The 21,039-nt window shown below is 40.4% G+C and overlaps 1 protein-coding gene across 1 annotated transcript in view; it reads left to right on the forward strand.

Annotated features, from left to right (window-relative positions):
* The window catches only part of LOC147343610 (uncharacterized), a 194,301-nt gene that overhangs the window by 126,224 nt on the left and 47,038 nt on the right, over nt 1-21,039 (forward strand). Inside the window, exon 3 of the mRNA XM_086380418.1 lies at nt 20,465-20,524. Coding sequence (XP_086236544.1) covers nt 20,465-20,524 — 60 coding nt within the window. The remainder of the gene's footprint in view (nt 1-20,464; nt 20,525-21,039) is intronic.

Here is a 21,039-nt window from a genome sequence, read left to right on the forward strand (position 1 = left end):
CAGGCGGTAAAGAATCTGCCTGAAATGCAGAAGACCCAGGCATGATCCCTGGGTCTGGAAGATCCCCTGGAGAAGGAAATGGAAACCCACTCCAGTGTTCTTGCCTGGAGAATCCCATGGACAGAGGACCTGGCTATCTATAGTCCATGGGGTCATGATGGAATGAATAACATTCCTTGTTATCTTTCAGACCTTAAACTTTTGAAAACTGCCACATAAGTGCTTCCTGGACAATTTACCAGACGTGGCTGATTTCTGTGGCTGAACTCCCACGTTACCTGATGCATCTGGGTGTGTTCTCTTTTGATTCAGTCTGATCCACTATACCTTTCAGACTCAATTTCCTGGCTGAACTTCAGTCTGGGTCCCTTCAGTGCAGGAGAGCATCTCTCCAAAGAGGGTTTGTAACTCAGCTGCCACTGAGCCAGGAAGCAATTTAGCCTCAGTTCAGTTCAGTCACTCAGTCGTGTCCAACTCTTTGCGACCCCATGAATCGTAGCACGCCAGGCCTCCCTGTCCATCACCAACTCCTGGAGTTCACTCAAACTCACGTCCATCGAATCGGTGCTGCCATCCAGCCATCTCATCCTCTGTCGTCTCCTTCTCCTCCTGCCCCCAATCCCTCCCAACATCAGAGTCTTTTCCAATGAGTCAACTCTTCGCATGAGGTGGCCAAAGTATTGGAGTTTCAGCTTTAACGTCAGTCCTTCCAAAGAACACCCAGGACTGATTTATTTTAGAATGGATTGGTTGGATCTCCTTGCCGTCCAAGGGACTCTCAAGACTCTTCTCCAACACCACAGTTCAAAAGCATCAATTCTTCAGCGCTCAGCTTTCTTCACAGTCCAACTCTCACATCCATACGTGACCACTGGAAAAACCATAGCCTTGACTAGACGGACCTTTGTTGGCAAAGTAATGTCTCTGCTTTTGAATATGCTGTCTAGGTTGGTCATAACTTTTCTTCCAAGGAGTAAGTGTCTTTTAATGTCATGGCTGCAATCACCATCTGCAGTGATTTTGGAACCCCCCAAAATAAAGTCTGACACTGTTTCCACTGTTTCCCCATCTGTTTGCCATGAAGTGATGGGACCAGATGCCATGATCTTTGTTTTCTGAATGTTGAGCTTTAAGCCAACTTTTTCACTCTCCTCTTTCACTTTCATCAAGAGGTTTTTTAGTTCCTCTTCAGTTTTTGCCATAAGGGTGGTGTCATCTGCATATCTGAGGTTATTGATATTTCTCCCGGCAATCTTGATTCCAGCTTGTGCTTCTTCCAGCCCAGTGTTTCTCATGATGTACTCTGCATATAAGTTAAATAAGCAGGGTGGCAATATACAGCCTTGACGAACTCCTTTTCTTATTTGGAACCAGTCTGTTGTTCCATGTCCAGTTCTAACTGTTGCTTCCTGACCTGCATATCGGTTTCTCAAGAGGCAGGTCAGGTGGTCTGGTATTCCCATCTCTTTAAGAATTTTCCACAGTTTATTGTGATCCACACAGTCAAAGGCTTTGGGATAGTCAATAAAGCAGACATAATGTTTTTCTGGAACTCTCTTGCTTTTTTGATCCAGCGGATGTTGGCAATTTGATCTCTGGTTCCTCTGCCTTTTGTAAAACCAGCTTGAACATCTGGAAGTTCATTGTTCATGTATTGCCGAAGCCTGGCTTGGAGAATTTTGAGCATTACTTTGCTAGCATGTGAGATGAGTGCAATTGTGCAGTAGTTTGAGCATTCTTTGGCATTGCCTTTCTTTGGCATTGGAATGAAAACTGACCTTTTCCAGTCCTGTGGCCACTGCTGAGTTTTCCAAATGTGCTGGCATATTGAGTGCAGCACTTTCACAGCATCATCTTTCAGGATTTGGAATAGCTCAACTGAAATTCCATCACCTCCACTAGCTTTGTTCGTAGTGATGCTTTCTAAGGCCCACTTGACTTCACATTCCAGGATGTCTGGCTCTGAGTGAGTGATCACACCATCGTGATTATCTTGCTCATGAAGATCTTTTTTGTACAGTTCTTCTATGTATTCTTGCCACCTCTTCTTAATATCTTCTGCTTCTGTTGGGTCCATGCCATTTCTGTCCTTTATCGAGCCCATCTTTGCATGAAATGTTCCCTTGGTATCTCTAATTTTCTTGAAGAGATCTCTAGTCTTTCTCATTCTGTTGTTTTCCTTTATTTCTTTGCATTGATTGCTGAGGAAGGCTTTCTTATCTCTCCTTACTATTCTTTGGAACTCTGCATTCAGATGCTTATATCTTTCCTTTTCTTCTTTGCTTTTCACTTCTCTTCTTTTCACAGATATTGTAAGGCCTCCCCAGACAGCCATTTTGCTTTTTTGCATTTCTTTTCCACGGCGATGGTCTTGATCCCTGTCTCCTGTACAATGTCATGAACCTCCGTCCATAGTTCATCAGGTACTATCTATCAGATCTAGTCCCTTAAATCTATTTCTCACTTCCACTGTATAATCATAAGGGATTTGATTTAGGTCATACCTGAATGGTCTAGTGGTTTTCCCTACTTTCTTCAGTTTAAGTCTGAATTTGGCAATAAGGAGTTCATGATCTGAGCCACAGTCAGCTCCCCGTCTTGTTTTTGCTGACTGTATAGAACTTCTCGAACTTTGGCTGCAAAGAATATAATGAATCTGATTTCGGTGTTGACCATCTGGTGATGTCCATGTGTAGAGTCTTCTCTTGTGTTGTTGAAAGAGGGTGTTTGTTATGACCAGTGCTCTAGACCAAAACTCTATTAGCCTTTGCCCTGCTTTATTCCGTATTCCAAGGCCAAATCTGCCTGTTATCCCAGGTGTTTCTTGACTTCACACTTTTGCATTCCAGTCCCCTATAATGAAAAGGACATCTTTGTTGCGTGTTAGTTCTAAAAGGTCTTGTAGGTCTTCATAGAACCGTTCAACTTCAGCTTCTTCAGCATTACTAGTTGGGGCATAGGCCTGGATTACTCTGGTATTGAATGGTTTGCCTTGGAAATGAACAGAGATCATTCTGTCGTTTTTGAGATTGCATCCAAGTACTGCATTTCGGACTCTTTTGTTGACCATGATGGCTACTCCATTTCTTCTGAGGGATTCCTGCCCACAGTAGTAGATATAATGGTCATCTGAGTTAAATTCACCCATTCCAGTCCATTTCAGTTAGCTGATTCCTAGAATGTCGACGTTCACTCTTGCCATCTCCTATTTGACCACTTCCAATTTGCCTTGATTCATGGACCTGACATTCCAGGTTCCTATGCAGTGTTGCTCTTTACAGCATCAGACCTTGCTTCTATCACCAGTCACATCCACAACTGGGTATTGTTTTTGCTTTGGCTCCATCGCTTCATTCTTCCTGGAGTTATTTCTCCACTGATCTCCAGTAGCATATTGGGCACCTATCGACCTGGGGAGTTCCCCTTTCAGTATCCTATCATTTTGCCTTTTCATAACCTAGTAATTAAAAATGTGAATGTCAGTGTCAGACCTGGTTTTAAGGCCCAACTCTACACCTTGTTATTAGGTAGGTCATTACATATTTTAAGCTTTATGTTATTATTTCTTCAAATTTGAACACAAGTGATGAGTGCACATCACTGCTCTGAGAATTAGGTAAGATAATGCATTCAATGCATTTAGTACAGTGTTAGCAGAGAGAAAGCATTGTGAACTTACAGTTATGAGAAAAAAGAACAAGGAGATTGAAGGGCAGGGCTTTAGAGACGGGGATGAAAGAGGAGACATGGGCACCTATGCAGGAGTGATGTCTATAAGGAAGCCAGAGCTATAATTTAAATCCACCACAGAAGACCTCTCTTTATGGAAGCAAATAGGATTTTCTGGTTCAAGAATAGCTCAGTCTACAAATGACCCGATACTGTTCCTTTTCAATGGCTGAGTAACATTCCATGTGTACCACATCTTCTGTGTCCATTCATCTGTCAATGGCTGTTGAGGTTGCTTTTGTGTCCTGGCTATTGTAAATAGTGCTGCAATGAGCACTGAGGTGCATCTATTTGCAGGGCAGGAATAGAGACACACCGGTAGAGAATGGATGCATAGATGTGGAGCAGGGAGATGGCGTGGGATGAATTGGGACGTTGGGACTGATGTATGTGCACACCCACATGTACAACAGATAGCTGGTGGGAACCAAGTGTGCAGTGCAGGAAGCTCAGCTCAGTGCTCGGTGGTGACCCAGAGAGGTGGGAGGGAGGCCCACGGAGAGGGGGATGTATATATATATATATGTATAGCTGATTCAATTCATTGTACACAGAAACCAAGACAACACTGTAAAGCAATTATACACCAATAAAAAAGAATAACTTACTCTGGGAGGGGCTGAGGACTGGTGTTTAGATGAGTGCAGGTTCAGCTGGAGGTAACAGGAGGCTTTGCAGCTGGGTGGAGTGCTAATAACTATGAAGTGAAATTAAGTCGCTCAGTCGTGTCTGACTCTTTGCGACCCCATAGACAGTAGCCTACCAGGCTCCACTGTCCATGGGATTTTCCAGGAAAGCATACGGGAGTGGGCTGCCATTTTCTTCTCCAGGGGATCTTCCCAACCCAGGGGTCAAACCTGGATCTCCTGCATTGCAGACAGACAATTTAGTGTCTGAGCCACCATGAGTGGGACTCAAAGCAGATGGTTCAAGTTAAGGATGTCCCAATGGGACTGAAGGTGGACAGAGAGGAGTGAAGAATAGGCAGTAGGTGAATCTCTAAGAGAAAGGTGACTAGTAAGGGGTCTGGTCTCAGTGGAGGTACTTTGTGTGTGTGCATGTGTATCAGATTTCCTTATGTGTTGTTTCTGAACTGAGGTGTAATTGACACGTAACATTGTGTAAGTTTAAAGTGCACAACTGTTAACTTGATACGCATCTATATTGCAGTATGATGACCACCATAGTGTTGGCTAACACCTCTAGCATGTCACCTGGTTATCATTTCTTATCAGATCTAGTCTCTTAGCCACTTTCAGGTGTGCCATATAGTACTGTTAACTAAAATCACAATGCTGTACATTAGATTCCCCAGGATTTATTCATCTGCGTTTTTACCCTTTGGCCAACATATCCCCCAACCTCCCCGCTCCTGAGGCACTTTACTTTGAGGCCAGGAATGAAAGGACAGGTCTTCAGTCCCTGATAAAAATGATGAGAGCAAAGCCAGACCCAGGCTGGTGAGAACTTGTATAAAGGTTATACAAATAAGAGATTTAGGGGTCTAGTTATTGTAAATAGGAGGGTGTCTTAGTCCATTCAAGCTGATATAACAAAAGCACCATAGACTGGGTACTTAAACTGCAGCATTGATTTCTTACCATTCTGGAGGATGGGAAGGACAAGACTATGGTTCTGGCAGGTTAGGTTTCTGATGAGAAACTGTTTCCTAAATTATGGTCTTTTTGCTGTCAGTTCACATAGCAGAAGAGGGCAAGAGAGCTTTCTCAGGTTGCTTTCATAAGGGCACTAATCCCATTCATGAGGACTCCACTCTCACGACCTAAGTACCTCCCAAAGGCCCCGCCTCCTAATAACATAACATTGGGTAGTAAGTTTCAATAAATGAATCTGGTGGGGGAGGGGGAGGAGGGAACAAAACTCATGTCCATAGCAGATGGTCCTTTAAGGAAATAAACTAGATTCCATTTGGTACAGAATTTCATCGTTAAATTAGGGAAACTTATTGTTATCTTTTGAAGGAGCTGAATCAGTCTTTCCTAAATTGTGTCACTTGAATTGCTTTAATTTCTCTGATACCAGGGCCAAGATTGTCTTAGAGTCTCAAGGGAAGCTGAGCTTATTAAAAGAGACTAAGTAATTATCTATTTTGGAGAAGAGTGTAAATAAGGCAAGGGGACAAAAATCAAGGTCTTCCCAAAAGCCCTTGAAAACCTGCAAGTTGACTTGAGAACTGAATGAAAATAATAATAAAAGCAGGAGAGAGTCACTCAAAAGCCTTTGAGCAAAGACGAGTCAAGTCAACAGTTAAACCCATGAAGGGAGTTACATTTTTGATGAGCTACAAAGTGGACAGTGGTCAAGTCAGAGTAAAGCCAGGCTATCCTTTGGCTGACAGGAAGGTCTTTAATCTCTTGTAATATCCACGTGTTCCTAATCTTTCCAGTAGTCTATACTGTCAGACAGAAGTGCCTGTAAGACGTTCATGGGTGTACTCAGTTATTTTGTAAGGAGAGGTGACTGGTCCTAGACATATACACACACACACCCATATATGCATTTAGTTTATTAATTTGGTTGCACTGGGTCTTCACTGTTACACACGGGCTGTCTCTAGTTGTGACAAGTGCAGGCTACTCTGTTGCAATGAGCTTCTAGTTGAGGTGGCATCTCTTGTTGCCTAGCACAGGCTGTGTAGATGTGTGGGCTTTAGCAGCTGCAGCACCCAGGCTTCCACACTGCGTGGCATGTGGGATCTTTCTGGAATCAGGGATCAAACCCCTGTCCCCTGCATTAGCAGGCAGATTCTTATCCATTGCACCACCAGGAAAGTCTAGCGCTAGAGTTACTTAATTTGTTGATTTGAAAAGCATAATGTTGTCAACAGTCCATATCTCTGCAGGAAATGCTTCGAAAAGATTAGAAACAAAATGTCTCCCAGATATACCAAGTTTCCTTCAGTACTTCACTGGGCACAAAGAATGGAGTGAAACTTACCTTGGGCAAGACTGAAAGGGACCTGCTTTTCTCCCCTTTCAGATTCCTTCTTACATGTCTTTGGTAGGCAGAGCAGAGGGCCTGGACAGACTCTGCAGCTTCAGACTTATGCCTCTAACATCTCCCTATCAAACTGCATCATTTTATGATTTTTTTCCAATGTGAAAAAAAAAAAAAGATTTTCTTCTTCAGGCCATGGGGTGAGGTCTTTTTGGTTATCCTTTTGTTTCAACATGTAGACAACTGTCCCTTTTATTTGTGTTGTTTGCTATCTATTTTCTGAAGTTGCAAGGATAAATTGTATTTACTCTTTAAGCTACTTTTGCTAAAATATTATATTTATTTACGTGGGTCAGTGGAGCCCATTGACCTCTTGATGTCTCAGGATAAAATGGACATACATATCTGATTATATAGTTCTTTGACATTTTTACAGAAAAAAACACTCAAATACTTCTTTTTAAAGTTAAGTATTAGACTTCTAGAAAAACAGCTGTACCACTCTGTTAACTTGTACCTCTTTACTACTTTCTGCAGGTAATATTTTATTTACAACACTATCAAGATTTTTTTTAACAGAAATATTTGAGAACAGCAAATAAAATGGTAATTTGATTTTGAGGCACCTAATATTTACATGGAGAAGTAGGAAGAACGTTTCTATTTTATGATATAGAATTCAATTTAAAGGAAGGTAGTAAATTTGGAATTCATAGTCAGGAACAAGACTGACAAAAATACATCATACAGCTCAATTCTAACTTACCAAACATTCATTTTATGTTGCTCCTCCCTCTGATTTTTATTTTCTTTAAAATAATTTCTCTCAAGGGATTAAATTTACAATTTAACATGTGCCTATTTATTATGTAACAGTATTCTATATACTTGTCTTTCACTTGTACCCCCATCAGCTGTTTATTAACAATCTATTGTATACACACCACTGTGGCAAGAACTGCGAGGCACTGAGAAAGTCTGACATGGGGTCTCCTCTTCTGGAACCTTCCTTCTACCAGATGAGGCATTGAATAAGAGATTGTGACACTCTGGTGGCCCTCATGCAATCTAGAAGACAGGGTTCCTGGAAGAAATGACATTTATATTGAGAAAATGAAGGATGAGAGGGAAATACTAATGGCAGGATGGTATGGGATGGGGTTGGAAGAAAGCATGTCAAGCAGACAGAGTAGCATAGCCAAAGAAAGACCTAGAGTCTGCACACGTGTTGGACTTGGGCCTTTAACCTGGGAGAAAATGAAGCCGTTGAAACCCTTTATAATGTAAGTGACGTGGCAGGCTGCTGTGTATCGTATGTGTGATTATACATGTGATGCAGTGAAGGAGAGGACCACTTTTAAATTGAAGTATAATTGGTGTATAGTATTATATTAGTTTCAGGTGTACATCGTAGTGGTTTGATATTTAAATACATTTAAAACTGATTTTATTTATTTATTTGCGGCTGCACTGGATCTTATGAATAGTTGCTGCACCTGGGCCTTGTCTAGTTGCGGCCGCAGGGCCTCCTCTAGTTGTGGTGCTTGGGCTTTTCATCGTGGTGGCTTCTCTTGCGGAGCAGGAGCCCTAGAGTGCACGGGCTTCACTGTTATGGTGTGTGCCCTTGGTTACCCTATGGCATCTGGGATCTTCCCGGACCAGGGGTGGAACCCACGTCCCCTGGATTGGCAGGTGGCTTCTTAACCACTGGACCTCCAGGAAGTCCTTTATATACATTTCTAAATCATCACCATAATGTCTGGTTACCAAGTGCTACCATCCAAAGTCATTCCAATACCATTGAGTATACTCCCTCTGCGAGAAGAGACTCACATATAAGTGAGTGCTATTCACACCTTATATTTATATTTTTATTATGGTGATTTTCTGGTAGACGGTGATAGAGTGTTCTAAAAAAATATGTCTCTTACAACAGGGTTCTGCCAGAAGTAAATCGTCTTGAGAAAAGTGCCCTTTAACGATACACACAAAGGCAATGCATTTTGGTCAGCAGCAGGCTCTGGCTGTACCTGTTTGCACTTTAAAATTATACCCCTCTGTAGTGAACATTTGGAGAATGAATAGGAGGAAGACAGAAGTGGATGTGGGGACACTATTTTGGAGGCTCTTGCTTTTTTTTTCCATGTGGGAAATGATGGTGGTTTTGCATTAAGAGAGTGATTTAAGAGTTACAGGGGAGTAAATTTGAGAGCTGTTTAGTAAATAGAATCGACAGACCTTGATATTTGAAAACTGTACGTTGGAGACTCCCAGATTACTGACACTTAATTTATCAATTTCACTTGTGATTTTAAAAGAAATTTATCATTTAGCTCTCAGACATTCAGCTTCTATTCCCAACCCTTGACTTCTTTATTCGCAGTTGAAATACATCTCTTGGTATGCTGCTTCAATCGGCTTTGGCTTTTCTTTTTTTGCCTGCCAAAACTGCTGTCCAGTTGGTGTCTGCTGTGAGCCTGCGTCCCCTTGTGTCCATCTTGTTCTTCATGTCCCTCCAGCTGCTATCTAGCTAGGTTTCTGCTGGTGACATCCTCTCCCTCCCTTGTGCTCCCAGAAGCTTATGCTCCTGATTTGCCTTGGAATTCATTTAGTCCTTTCCTCCTGGTTATCATAAACTCTTCAATTGCTTTTGAATTTTTCTTCTGTTTTCGGACTGGAGTTTCACTGCCTGCTTAGTTGGTACTGGCTGAAAATGTCATTAACCTGCTGCCGTTTTCTATCTTTATCATTAATAATAATGTTGGCCTGAAGAGTGAGCAAGGCACCCCCTCTCTCTCACTCACTCTCCAGCTCCCAGACATTGCAGCTGGAAACTCTACTCCCCTTTAGGCCTTTATAAAGATTGTTTATCCTAAGTGCTGATGGCGACCCAATTCTGATGGATTAGGTTTTACTTCAAAAAGAAACATCTCATGTACATTCAAATGTCATATTTGAAGTCCTTTCTTAATAAGCTATGTCACTGTGCAAAAAGTTACTTTATCTACAATGTTTAAAGGCTGCACATTTTATTATGTTTCTTTTTCAATCAATTGAATATAACCATTTCTCTGTCTAATAATTTCTGATGAATCAGAAATGATAAGGTTGGCCTTCGCATTGGATTTGTCTGAGGATTCTGCTGCTGCCCCTATCTAGTTGCCAAGTCATGTCTAACTTTTTGCAACCCCGTGGATGGTAGCCCACCAAGCCCCTTTGTCCATGGGATTTTCCAGGCAAGAATACTGGCGTGGGTTGCCATTTCTTTCTCCAGGGAATCTTCCCAACCCAGGGATCGAACCTGCATCTCCTGCTTGGCAGGTGGATTCTTTACCACTGAGCCACCAGGCAAGCCCCATTTGAGGATTCTACTTTAATGCAAAAGAGGAAAAATGATGAATTTATTATTAAATTCTAACCAGAGACTTATTAACGAACAAACTATTTACACATTTCATTGAGGTATTTATTGGGGGGTCATATTTGCCAGGTGGCTCAGTGGTAAAGAATCTACCTGCCAATGCAAAAGATGCAGGTTCAATCCCTGGGTGAGGAAGATAACTTGAAGGAGGAAATGGCAACCCACTCCACGGAAAATCCCATGGACAGAGGAGCCTGGCAGGCTATAGTCCATGGGGTCGCAAAGAGTCGGACACAACTGAGTGCACACACACACACACATGTATTTGCCACATGACATATTGACTTCTGATGGTCAAACTATAATCTGAGGCAGTTTGTCACTGACTGCTTTATTTTTTAATTAATTAATTTTTAAATTGGAGGATAATTGCTTTACAATGTTGTGTTAGTTTCTGCCGTACAACAGCATGAATCAACCATAAGTATACATAAATCCACTCTAACTGAGCCTCCCTCCCTCGCGCCCTTCCCATCCCAGCCTTCTGGGTTATTACAGAGCACTGAGCTGAGCCCCCTGTATATACAGCAGCTTCCCACTAGCTGTCGCTTTCATACATAGCAGTGTGTGTATATACGTAAGTGCTACTCTCTCAACTCGTCCCACTCTCTCTTTCCCTCACCGTGTCCATAAATCCACTCTCTCTGAGTCTCCATTCCTGCCCTGCAAATAGGGTCATCAGCACCATTTTTCTAGGTTCCATATATGTATGTTAATATGCTATATTTATTTTTCTCTTTATGACTGGCTTCTCCCTGTATGACCGACAGTAAGTTCATCCACATCACTACAAATGGCCCAGTTTCATTCCATTAGTAACACTCCACTGAATGTGTTTTAGTTGCGATGCCATGGACTGTAGCCTGCCAGGTTCCTCTGTCCATGTAATTCTCCAGTCAAGAATACTGGAGTGGGTTGTCCAGTCCCTTCTCCAGGGGATCTTCCTGACCCAAGGACTGAACCCAGGTCTCCTACGTTGCAGGCAGATTGTTTACCATCTGACCTACCAGGGAAGCCCATTGTGTATATGTGCTGCAACCTCTTTATCCTTTGATCTGTCGATGGACGTCTGGGTTGCTTCCTTGTTCTGACTATTGTAAATGGTGCTGCAATGAACTTTGAGGTATACGTGGTCTTCTTGAATCATGGTTTTCTCAGAGTATATGCCCAGTAATGGGATTGCTGGGTCATATGGTAGTTTTTTATGAAATATTCATACTGTTCTCTATAGTGAGTGTATTGATTCACATTCCCACCAACTGTGCAGAAAGGTTCTCTTTTCTCCACAGCCTCTCCAGCATTTATTGTTCGTAGGTTTTTTGATGATGGCCATCCTGGCTGGTGTGGGGTGATACCTGACTCTTGTTTTGATTTGCATTTCTCTAATAATGAGCAATGTTGAGCATCTTTTCATGTGTTTGTTGGCCGTCTGTATGTCTTGTCTGGAGAAATGTCTGTTTAGATTTTAGATATACTGTGTCTTTTGCTTCCTAGAAAGCATATTTTCAATAAGAACTATGGGAGGTATCCTTTAAAAAATTATAGAACAGAGTTGCGGGGGCTGGGGGGAGTCGTTGGTTAACACAGTTAAAGATTGTTCAAAAAAGAAGGGAAATAAAAGTATAACCAGAATATTTCATGTAATTGAGCTTTTAACTGCACACCATTTTCTATTATGAACTCTCCATTAGAAAATATTTTCTCATTACAGGTGATCACAGCTTTTTAATTTTCTTCCTCCTATTTTCCCTGATGCCACATTTTCTACATTTAGTCAGTAAAATAGATCAGATTGGAAAAAATAGAAGCAAATGATGCATAAAGCTGTCTCATTTATTGTATGGCATTCTCTAAAAAATATGGAAGTCGAGGAAAAATTGTCTCAAATTATTTGGGGATTATATGTAGATTTCTATTTTGAATCATTATCTAATTTTCATTTGTATGAGTTGCTAAATCAATTGTATTTAAACCATACAAATGAATATACTTCATAAAAAATTACTTAGCTCTGTCTTTCCTTTCAGTTAAATTATGGGTTTTGTATAATGCAGACCTCTGCATATATTGGTTTTTCAAGAAAATGGTATGTCATGTTGGGGTATTGATTAGAATTCATCAGGAATTCTACATCAGTGGTTCCTAGAAAGCAGAAACAAGCTTGTTACAGAAAACTTTCAGGGATGAACTGAAATCCAGGGTCAGGCCTTTCAGGAAGGGTGTTAGGAAAGCTAGTTTAGAAGCCAAATGAGCAAATGACGAACAGGAGGGACACAGGGACGTGTGGTGAAAGGCGACGAAGTCAGAAAATATCCCGGCCAGGAGCTAGGTATTTTGAAGGTTTAGAGCAGAGACATGTACCAAAGTCCAGGTTTGAAAAATCAAAATCATTGAAAGGTATTTAAGAAAGAGATTTTGAAAACTCCTTTGAAAATATTGTTGAGTACTTCTGGTTGGTGTTTCACCGATGAGCGTCAAAAGATTTTATGACTGAATAAGCATCTAATATGGTGTGTGCGTATTTGGGCAGGAGTCAGGGGTCGGAGGAAGGGAACTTTTATTTTTCTGGGTAAAAAGTACATTGCTTTCATTAGATTTCCAAAGGGGTTTCTTTCATCCCAAACAACAGAAACCACAGTGTCTTAAAGGATGTCTGAGAATCCAGGGATACGTGTTTCATTAAATTATGATATCTGGAAGAGACATCATATGATATCTCTTATGATGTCTTACCATCATATGATAAGAGATATAAGAAAGTAAGATCTACAGTCACACGTTGATAAGAATCGATATAATCTCACCTGAAGGGAAGACATTTTATTGTTAGTCAAATAGATCACACGCTGATTTTCTCTGTGTGGGGAAAGTGTATGTTCTGCTAATAGTTAATCTACACTTGAGAACACTTCTGCATTCCATTCTGTGCTCAGTCGCTCAGCTGTGTCTGACTCTCTGCAACTCCGTGGACTGTAGCCCACCAGGCTCCTCTGTCCATGGGATTCTCCAGGCAAGAATACCAGAGTGGGTTGCCATTTCCTTCTCCGGGGATCTTCCCAATCCAGGGATTGAACTTGTGTTTCTTGCATTGGCAGACAGGTTCTTTACCACTGAGCCACCTGGGAAGCCCTCTGTGTAGAAGGTGATTAAATTAAATTTAATGCTACATGTACCCATTAATTCACAAGAGAAACTCAGATTTATAGATGCTAAGTTGAATATGTGGAGTAGGTATAAATTATTATGATGGTACTCCTATGATTTAAAGGAGACCCTCCCCCCCACCCCCAACAAAGGGTAACTTTGCATCTGTGATGTAACTGGCCTGAATTAGAATTACATTAGGATGATATCAAAACACAAAATAGTTTATATTAATTTTTCAATTATCCTGAAAGCTATGAGGTTAGATAAACATTTCCAATTAGAACCCAGTGATGATTTAAGATTTTTTTATCCTGTTTTTCCCATTGTGTCCCATTAAATTGTATGCATTTCTCATTTTTGGAAATAAGTAGAAATAATACTGAATAGATTTTTATTTAAAAGCCTGCAAAATTCTTTTATTATTATTTTAGTCTAAAGTTTATCACATTGAGATTTAAATGAAGGGGAAATTGAAAAAGAAATAAAGATAATTGATATAAATAGCAGAAAAGAGTAGAAAACAAGAAGACTGCTTTAGGCTACTAATTAAAAGAGACAAGATAATTTGCAGCGGGTGTGGATTCAAGAATAAAGTGAAAAGAATACAGTAAATTATTCTTGATGGAAATTAAGACTGCTTTTAGTAGTAATTCTTATATTAAAGTGTAAGTATGACTCTAATTAAAATAATACCCACAGTTGTCAAGTAGAAATATGCCTGTGAAATTAGCATATTAACAAGACTCATCTTTTTCCCAAAATGTGCTTGTACCATTATTCTTGGAAGAGTCTAACACATTTAATAGCATTTGAGTCCTATTAGAAATGTTGTATTTCATTCCAAAGGCTATTTAAAGCCTTTCCCCAAAGCATATAACTTCTCCAAGTCTAGATAAAAAACTTTTCTTATTCTCCCTGATGTTCATTAACACAATTTCACGTGCCTGCAATGTACTGCCCCATGCCATGCTGTTGGTGTTTTTTTCAATTTAAATGAAAAGATGATGGTCGATAGCTGAAGTGAAGAACATGATGGTGGTTTGTGCTGTCAGATATTAGAGAGACATACTTGCCGGAAGAAAAGAACTCACAGTTTTAATCCCAGTATTATCTTTGTTTACTTCACTAATAACTCACAAAATCCCTGCGAAGTCACTGTTACTATTTCTACCACTTTATAAATGAGACAGCGGAGGCTCAGAAAGGTTATCTATTTGTGTAACATTTCCAAGTTGGCAAACTAAAGAAACAATTACAAGAATGCTTTGGCTTTCTCCCACGGCATTAGAATAATTGATCTTGAGTGAAATATTAAATGGCTAAATATTTAATCTCATGAATTACTTAAAGACACTATATAATTAATTTGAATGAGAATTTATTACTATTTTAAAAAGTTTACCTATTATATATGTTATAGGAGATAATTAGAATAAATATAAAAACAAAGGAAAGAAAAACACAATATTCATCTAATCCAAAGCAAGCCTCTCAGTATTTTTTTCTGTTAGATTTTTTGATAGATTTAGTCAAAATTTTTTAAATTAATTTATTTAATTGGAGGCTAATTATTTTACAATGTAGTAGTGGTTTTTGCCATACATTGACATGAATCAGCCATCTGTGTACATGTGTTCCCCATCCTGAACCCCCCTCCCACTTCCCTCCCCATCCCATCCCTCAGGGTCCCAGTGCACCGGCCCTGAGCACCTTGTCTCATGCATCGAACCTGGACTGGCTTATTTAAAAGCTTGTTGTTCAGTCGCTCAGTCATGTCCAACTTTGCGACCCCATGGACTGCAGCATGCCAGCATTCCCTGTTCTTTACTATCCACTGGATTTTGCACAAACTCATGTTCATTGAGTCAGTGATACTCTCTAACCATCTCATCCTCTGTTGCCCCCTTCTCCTCATGCCCTCAATCTTTCCCAGCATCCGGGTCTTTTCCAGTGAATTAGCTGTTCTCATCAGGTGGCCAAAGTTGAGGCTTCAGCATCAGTCTTTCCAATGACTACTCAGGGTTGATTTCCTTTAGGATCAACTGGTTTGATGTCCTTGATGTCCAAGGGACTCTCTAGAGTCTTCTTCAGCACCACAGTTTGAAAGCATCAGTTCTTCAGCACTCAGCCTTCCTTATGGTCCATCTCTCACGTCCGTACATAAATATTGGGAAAGCCATTGCTTTGACTGTTTGGACCTTTGTTGGCAAAGTGATATCCCTGCTTTTTAATACACTGTCTAGGTATGTCATAGGTTTTCTTCCAAGGAATAAGCTTAGCCAACCCATGTTAAATAGATATATATTAAAATGCTGTATTACCTTAGTCTGAGAGATGTAGTCACATAAAAAGTAATACTTCATTTTCATTTCTTTGATCTCTAGGGACCCGTTTGTTCCACAAGTTTGTTGAGTTTAGTTCAGTTGCTCACTTGTGTCCGAGTCTTGGAAACCCCATGGACTGCAGCACTCCAGGCTTCCCTGTCCATCACCAACTGCCAGAACTTGTTTCAACTTATGTCCATCGCATTGGTGGTGCCATCCAACCATCTTATCCTCTGTCATTCCCTTCTTCTGCTTTCATTTTTTCCCAGCATCAGGATCTTTTCTAATGAGTCAGTTCTTTGCATCAGGTGGCCTAAGTATTGGAGTTTCAGCTTCAACATCAGTCCTTCCAATGAATATTCAGGACTGGTTTCCTTTAGGATGGACTGGTTGGATCTCCTTGCAGTCCAAGGGACTCTCAAGAGTCATCTCCAACACCACAGTTCAAAAGCATTAGTTCTTCTGTTTCAATTCATCTTTGGAACTATCTGATGTGTTTTTTTGTTTATTTTCTCTAAAGTCACAATTTGGCAAATTGTCTGGTTGGTTAGATGCTTGGGATTCAACCTGCAAGTACAATGTTTTTTTGGAGGTGATGGATATGTTCATTTTTTAAATTGGAGAATTGTTGATTTACAATGTTTTGTTCGTTTCAGGTGTGCATCAGAGTGAATCAGTTATACATGTACATAGAGCCACACTGTTTTGATTCCTACCCATATAGACCACTACAGAGTATTGAGTAGAGGTCCCTGTGCTAGGCAGTAGGTCTGTATTACTTACCTGTTTTATATACAGTAGTTGTATGTGTCAGTCCCAATCTTCCAATTTATTCTTACTCCTTCATAGCCATGAATTTGTTTTCTATATCTGTAACTGTATTTCTTTTCTGTAGATAAGTTCATTTGTATGCTTTTTTGGTTTCCACATGTAACTGATATCATAGTCTTTGTCTGACTTTTCTCAGTATGACAGTCTCTAGGTCCGTCCAAGTTGCTGCAGATCGCATTATTTCATTCTTGTTTATGGCTGAGTTGTATTCCATGGTATATATGTTCCACATCTTCTTTTCCATTCCTCTGCTGATAGACTCTTAGGGTGCTTCCACGTCCTAGCTGTTGTGAATAGCGCTGCAGCAAACATCAGGATGCATACGTCTTTTTGAATTATGGTTTTCTCTGGATGTATACCCAGGAGTGGGCTGATAGCTCATATGGTAGCTTTGTTTTTTTAAATATACAAACAGCTCATGAAGTTCAGTATGAAAGAAACAATCCAAAAAATGGGCAGGAAATCTAAATAGACATTTCTCTAAAGAATACATACAGATGAAAAGATGCTCAGCCTCACTAATTATTAGAGAAATGCAAATGAAAACTTCAAAGAGATATCACTTCACATTGGTCAGAATAGTCATCATCAAAAAAGTCTACACATAATAAATGTCGGAGAGGGTGTGGAGAAAAGGGAAGCTTCCTACACTGTTGGTGGGAATATATATACACTGTTGGTGGGAGTATATATAGTGGTATAGCCACTATGGAGCGGACTACAGAGCTTCCTTAAAAACTGTGAGTGCATTTGAATTCGCTAACTTCTTAGGTTGACCACTTCTTAGGCAATGCTCTGTGGTCTTCTTTTTCCCCTATATAATACAATTAAATTCAGTGTTTGTCTATCATGTGTCTCGTCCCATGTTAAGTCTGAGAGTTTAAAACTAAATAAGTCTGAGTCTTGGCTGATGATGTATATTTTAAAGCTGCAGGAGGGCGCAGGTTCTTAAAGAGACAACTACCATCATATCTATGTAAATATCCCCTGAAGGCAGGTGTGAAACAGTTAATTGGAATATTCTCGTACAGACCCTTTCTATTTGTTTTCTTTTTCTTTTTTCTTCCATTAATGCTGTCAGTAAAGAATATTGAAAGAAAATATACGAAATAAAATTGCTGACTTCTCAGTCAGTGATACATTTTTTTAAAATTTTATTTTATTTTTAAACTTTACAAATTGTATTAGTTTTGCCAAATATCAAAATGAATCCACCACAGGTGTACATGTGTTCCCCATCCTGAACCCTCCTCCCTCCTCCCTCCCCATACCATCCCTCTGGGTCGTCCCAGTGCACCAGCCCCAAGCATCCAGTATCGTGCATCGAACCTGGACTGGCAACTTGTTTCATACGTGATATTATACATGTTTCAATGCCATTCTCCTAAATCATCCCACCCTCTCCCTCTGCAACAGAGTCCATAAGACTGTTCCATACATCAGTGTCTCTTTTGCTGTCTCGTACACAGGGTTATTGTTACCCTCTTTCTAAATTCCATATATATGCGTTAGTATACTGTATCGGTGTTTTTCTTTCTGGCTTACTTCACTCTGTATAATAGGCTCCAGTTTCATTCACCTCATTAGAACTGATTCAAATGTATTCTTTTTAATGGCTGAGTAATACTCCATTGTGTATATGTACCACAGCTTTCTTATCCATTCATCTGCTGATGGACATTTAGGTTGCTTCCATGTCCTGGCTATTATAAACAGTGCTGCGATGAACATTGGGGTACACGTGTCTCTTTGCCTTCTGGTTTCCTCAGTGTGTATGCCCAGCAGTGGGATTGCTGGATCATAATGTGATACATTTTTTATATGATATTTAGTATAGGCAAACAGATAATTCATTTAGATCCACAGAAGACATTTATAGAAATGCTCAAGAATTATACTTCTGCACTTGCTCAAACTTGTACAGTTACCATTGAAGACAGAAATACCCAGGGATGTTTATCTTATAATTAAAACAATCATTTCTTTTGCGTATGTCTGAACTTCCAGCTGTAGACGGAGAGGAGGAGTCTGATTGCCCTGTGATCCCTTCAGCTAAGAATCCAGTGACTCCTCCCTCAACAGACCTGCTTTAGTATGGGGATCCATCTAACACAGGATGCGAATAAAGATCAGTGAGAACAGAGACCAGAATGATGGTGGAAGATGAAGATTTAGAATGAGCTCTTACAAATAGATATTTTAAATAGCTTGTTCTTGTTAAATGATAAATGGTGGTTAATGTCAGAATAATATTTTGCACAATTTCTCTCTCTCTCCAGTACACACACACACACACACACACACACACACACACACTGTTTCTGTTCACTTGCTCAGTTGTATCTGACTCTTTGAGACCCCGTGGACTGCATAACGCCAGGCTTCTCTGTCCATCACCAACTCTCGGAGCTTGCACAAACTCATGTCCATTGAGTCAGTGATGCCATCCAACCATCTCATCCTTTGTCATCCCTTTCTCCTCCTGCCCTCAGTCTTTCCCAGCATCAGGGTCTTTTCTAATCAGTCAGTTCTTCTCATCAGGTGGCCAGTGTATTAGAGCTTCAGCTTCAGCATCAGTCCTTCCAATGAATATTCGGGACTAATTTCCTTTAGGATGGACTGGTTGGATCTTCTTGCAGTCCAAGAGACTCTCAAGAGTCTTCTCCAACACCACAGTTCAAAAGCATCAGTTCTTTGGCCCTCAGCTTTCTTTATGGTCCAGCTCTCACATCCATACATGACTACTGGAAAAACCATAGCTTTGACTAGACGGGCCATTATTGGCAAAGTAATGTCTCTGCTTTTGAATATGCTGTCTAGGTTTGTTACAGCTTTTCTTCCAAGAAGCAAGCATCTTTTAATTTTATGGCTTTAGTCACCATCTGCAGTGATTGGGACCCCCAAAAGTCTGTCACTGTTTCCATAGCTATTTGCCATGAAGTGATGGGACTGGATGCCATGATCTTCATCTTTTGAATGTTGACTTTTAAGCCAGCTTTTTCGCTTTCCGCTTTCACTTTCATCAAGAAGCTCTTTAGTTCCTCTTCACGTTTAGCCAGTGTCATAAGGGCAGTGTCATATGCATATCTGAGGTTATTGATATTTCTCCTGGCAATCTTGATTCCAGCTTGTGCTTCCTCCAGCCCAGCATTTTCCATGATGTACTCTGCCTTTAAGTTAAATAAGCAGGGTGACAATATACAGCCTTGATGTACTCCTTCCCCAATTTGGAACCAGTCTGTTGTTCCATATCCAGTTCTAACTGGTGCTTCATGACCTGCATACAGATTTCTCAGGAGGCTTGTTTGTGGTCTGGTATTCCCATCTCTTTAAGAATTTTCCACAGTTGTGATCCACACAGACAAAGGCTTTAGTGTAGTCAACAAGGGAGCAGTAGATGTTTTTCTGGAATTTTCTTTCTTTTTCTATATTCCATCAGATGTTGACAGTTTGATCGCTGGCTCCTCTGCCTTTTCTAAATCCAGCTTGAACATCTGGAAGTTCTTGGTTCATGTACTCTTGAAGCCTAGCTTGGAGAATTTTGAGCATTACTTTGCTAGCATGTGAGATGAGTACAGTTGTGCGATAGTTGGAACATTCTTTGTTGCCTTTCTTTGGGATTGGAATGAAAACTGACCTTTTCCAGTCCTGTGGCCACTGCTGAGTTTTCCAAATTTGCTGGCATATTGAGTGCAGCACTTTCACAGCATCATCTTTCAGGATTTGAAATAGTTAATTCCATCACCTCCACTAGCTTTGTTCATAGTGATGCTTCTTTTTTTTTTTATTATTTTTTTTATTTTTAAAATTTAAAAAACATGCTCCCGATCCTGAACCCTCCTCCCTCCCAACCTCCCCATACCATCCCCCTGGGCCTTCCCAGCGCACCAGCCCCAAGCATCCAGCATCGTGCACTGAACCTGGACTGGCATCTCGTTTCATACATGACATTTCACATGTTTCAATGACATTCTCCCAAATCTTCCCACCCTCTCCCACAGAGTCCATAAGACTGTTCTATACATCAGTGTCTCTTTTGCTGTCTCGTACACAGGGTTATCGTGATGCTTCTTAAAGCCCACTTGATTTCGCACTCCAGGATGTCTGGCTCTAGGTGAGTGATCACATCATCATGGCTATCTGGGTCATAAACATCTTTTTTTGTATAGTTCTTCTGTGTATTCTTGCCACCTCTTAATATCTTCTGCTTCTGTTAGGTCCATACCATTCTGTCCTTTATTGTGCCCTTCTTTTGCATGAAAGGTTCCCTTGGTTTCTCTAATTTTCTTGAAGAGATCTCCGGTCTTTCCCTTTCTATTGCTTTCCTCTATTTCTTTGCATTGATTACTTAGGAAGGCTTTCTTATCTCTTCTTGCTATTCTTTGGAAATCTGCATCCAGTTGGGGATATCTTTCCTTTTCTCCTTTGCCTTTCACATCTATTCTTTTCTCAGCTATTTGTAAGGCCTCCTTTTACAACCATATTGCCTTTTTGAGTTTATTTTTTGGGGAATGGTTTTGATCACCACCTCCTGTGTAATGTTATGAACCTCTGTCCATAGTTCCTCCAGCACTCATCTAGTCCCTTGAATCTATTTGTCACTTCTACTGTATAATCATAAGGGATTTG

The sequence above is a fragment of the Bos grunniens genome, chromosome 27 (genome assembly GCF_055505025.1).
Source record: "Bos grunniens cultivar Pamir isolate PY7600 chromosome 27, Bosgru_T2T1.0, whole genome shotgun sequence".
NCBI lineage: Eukaryota > Metazoa > Chordata > Mammalia > Artiodactyla > Bovidae > Bos > Bos grunniens.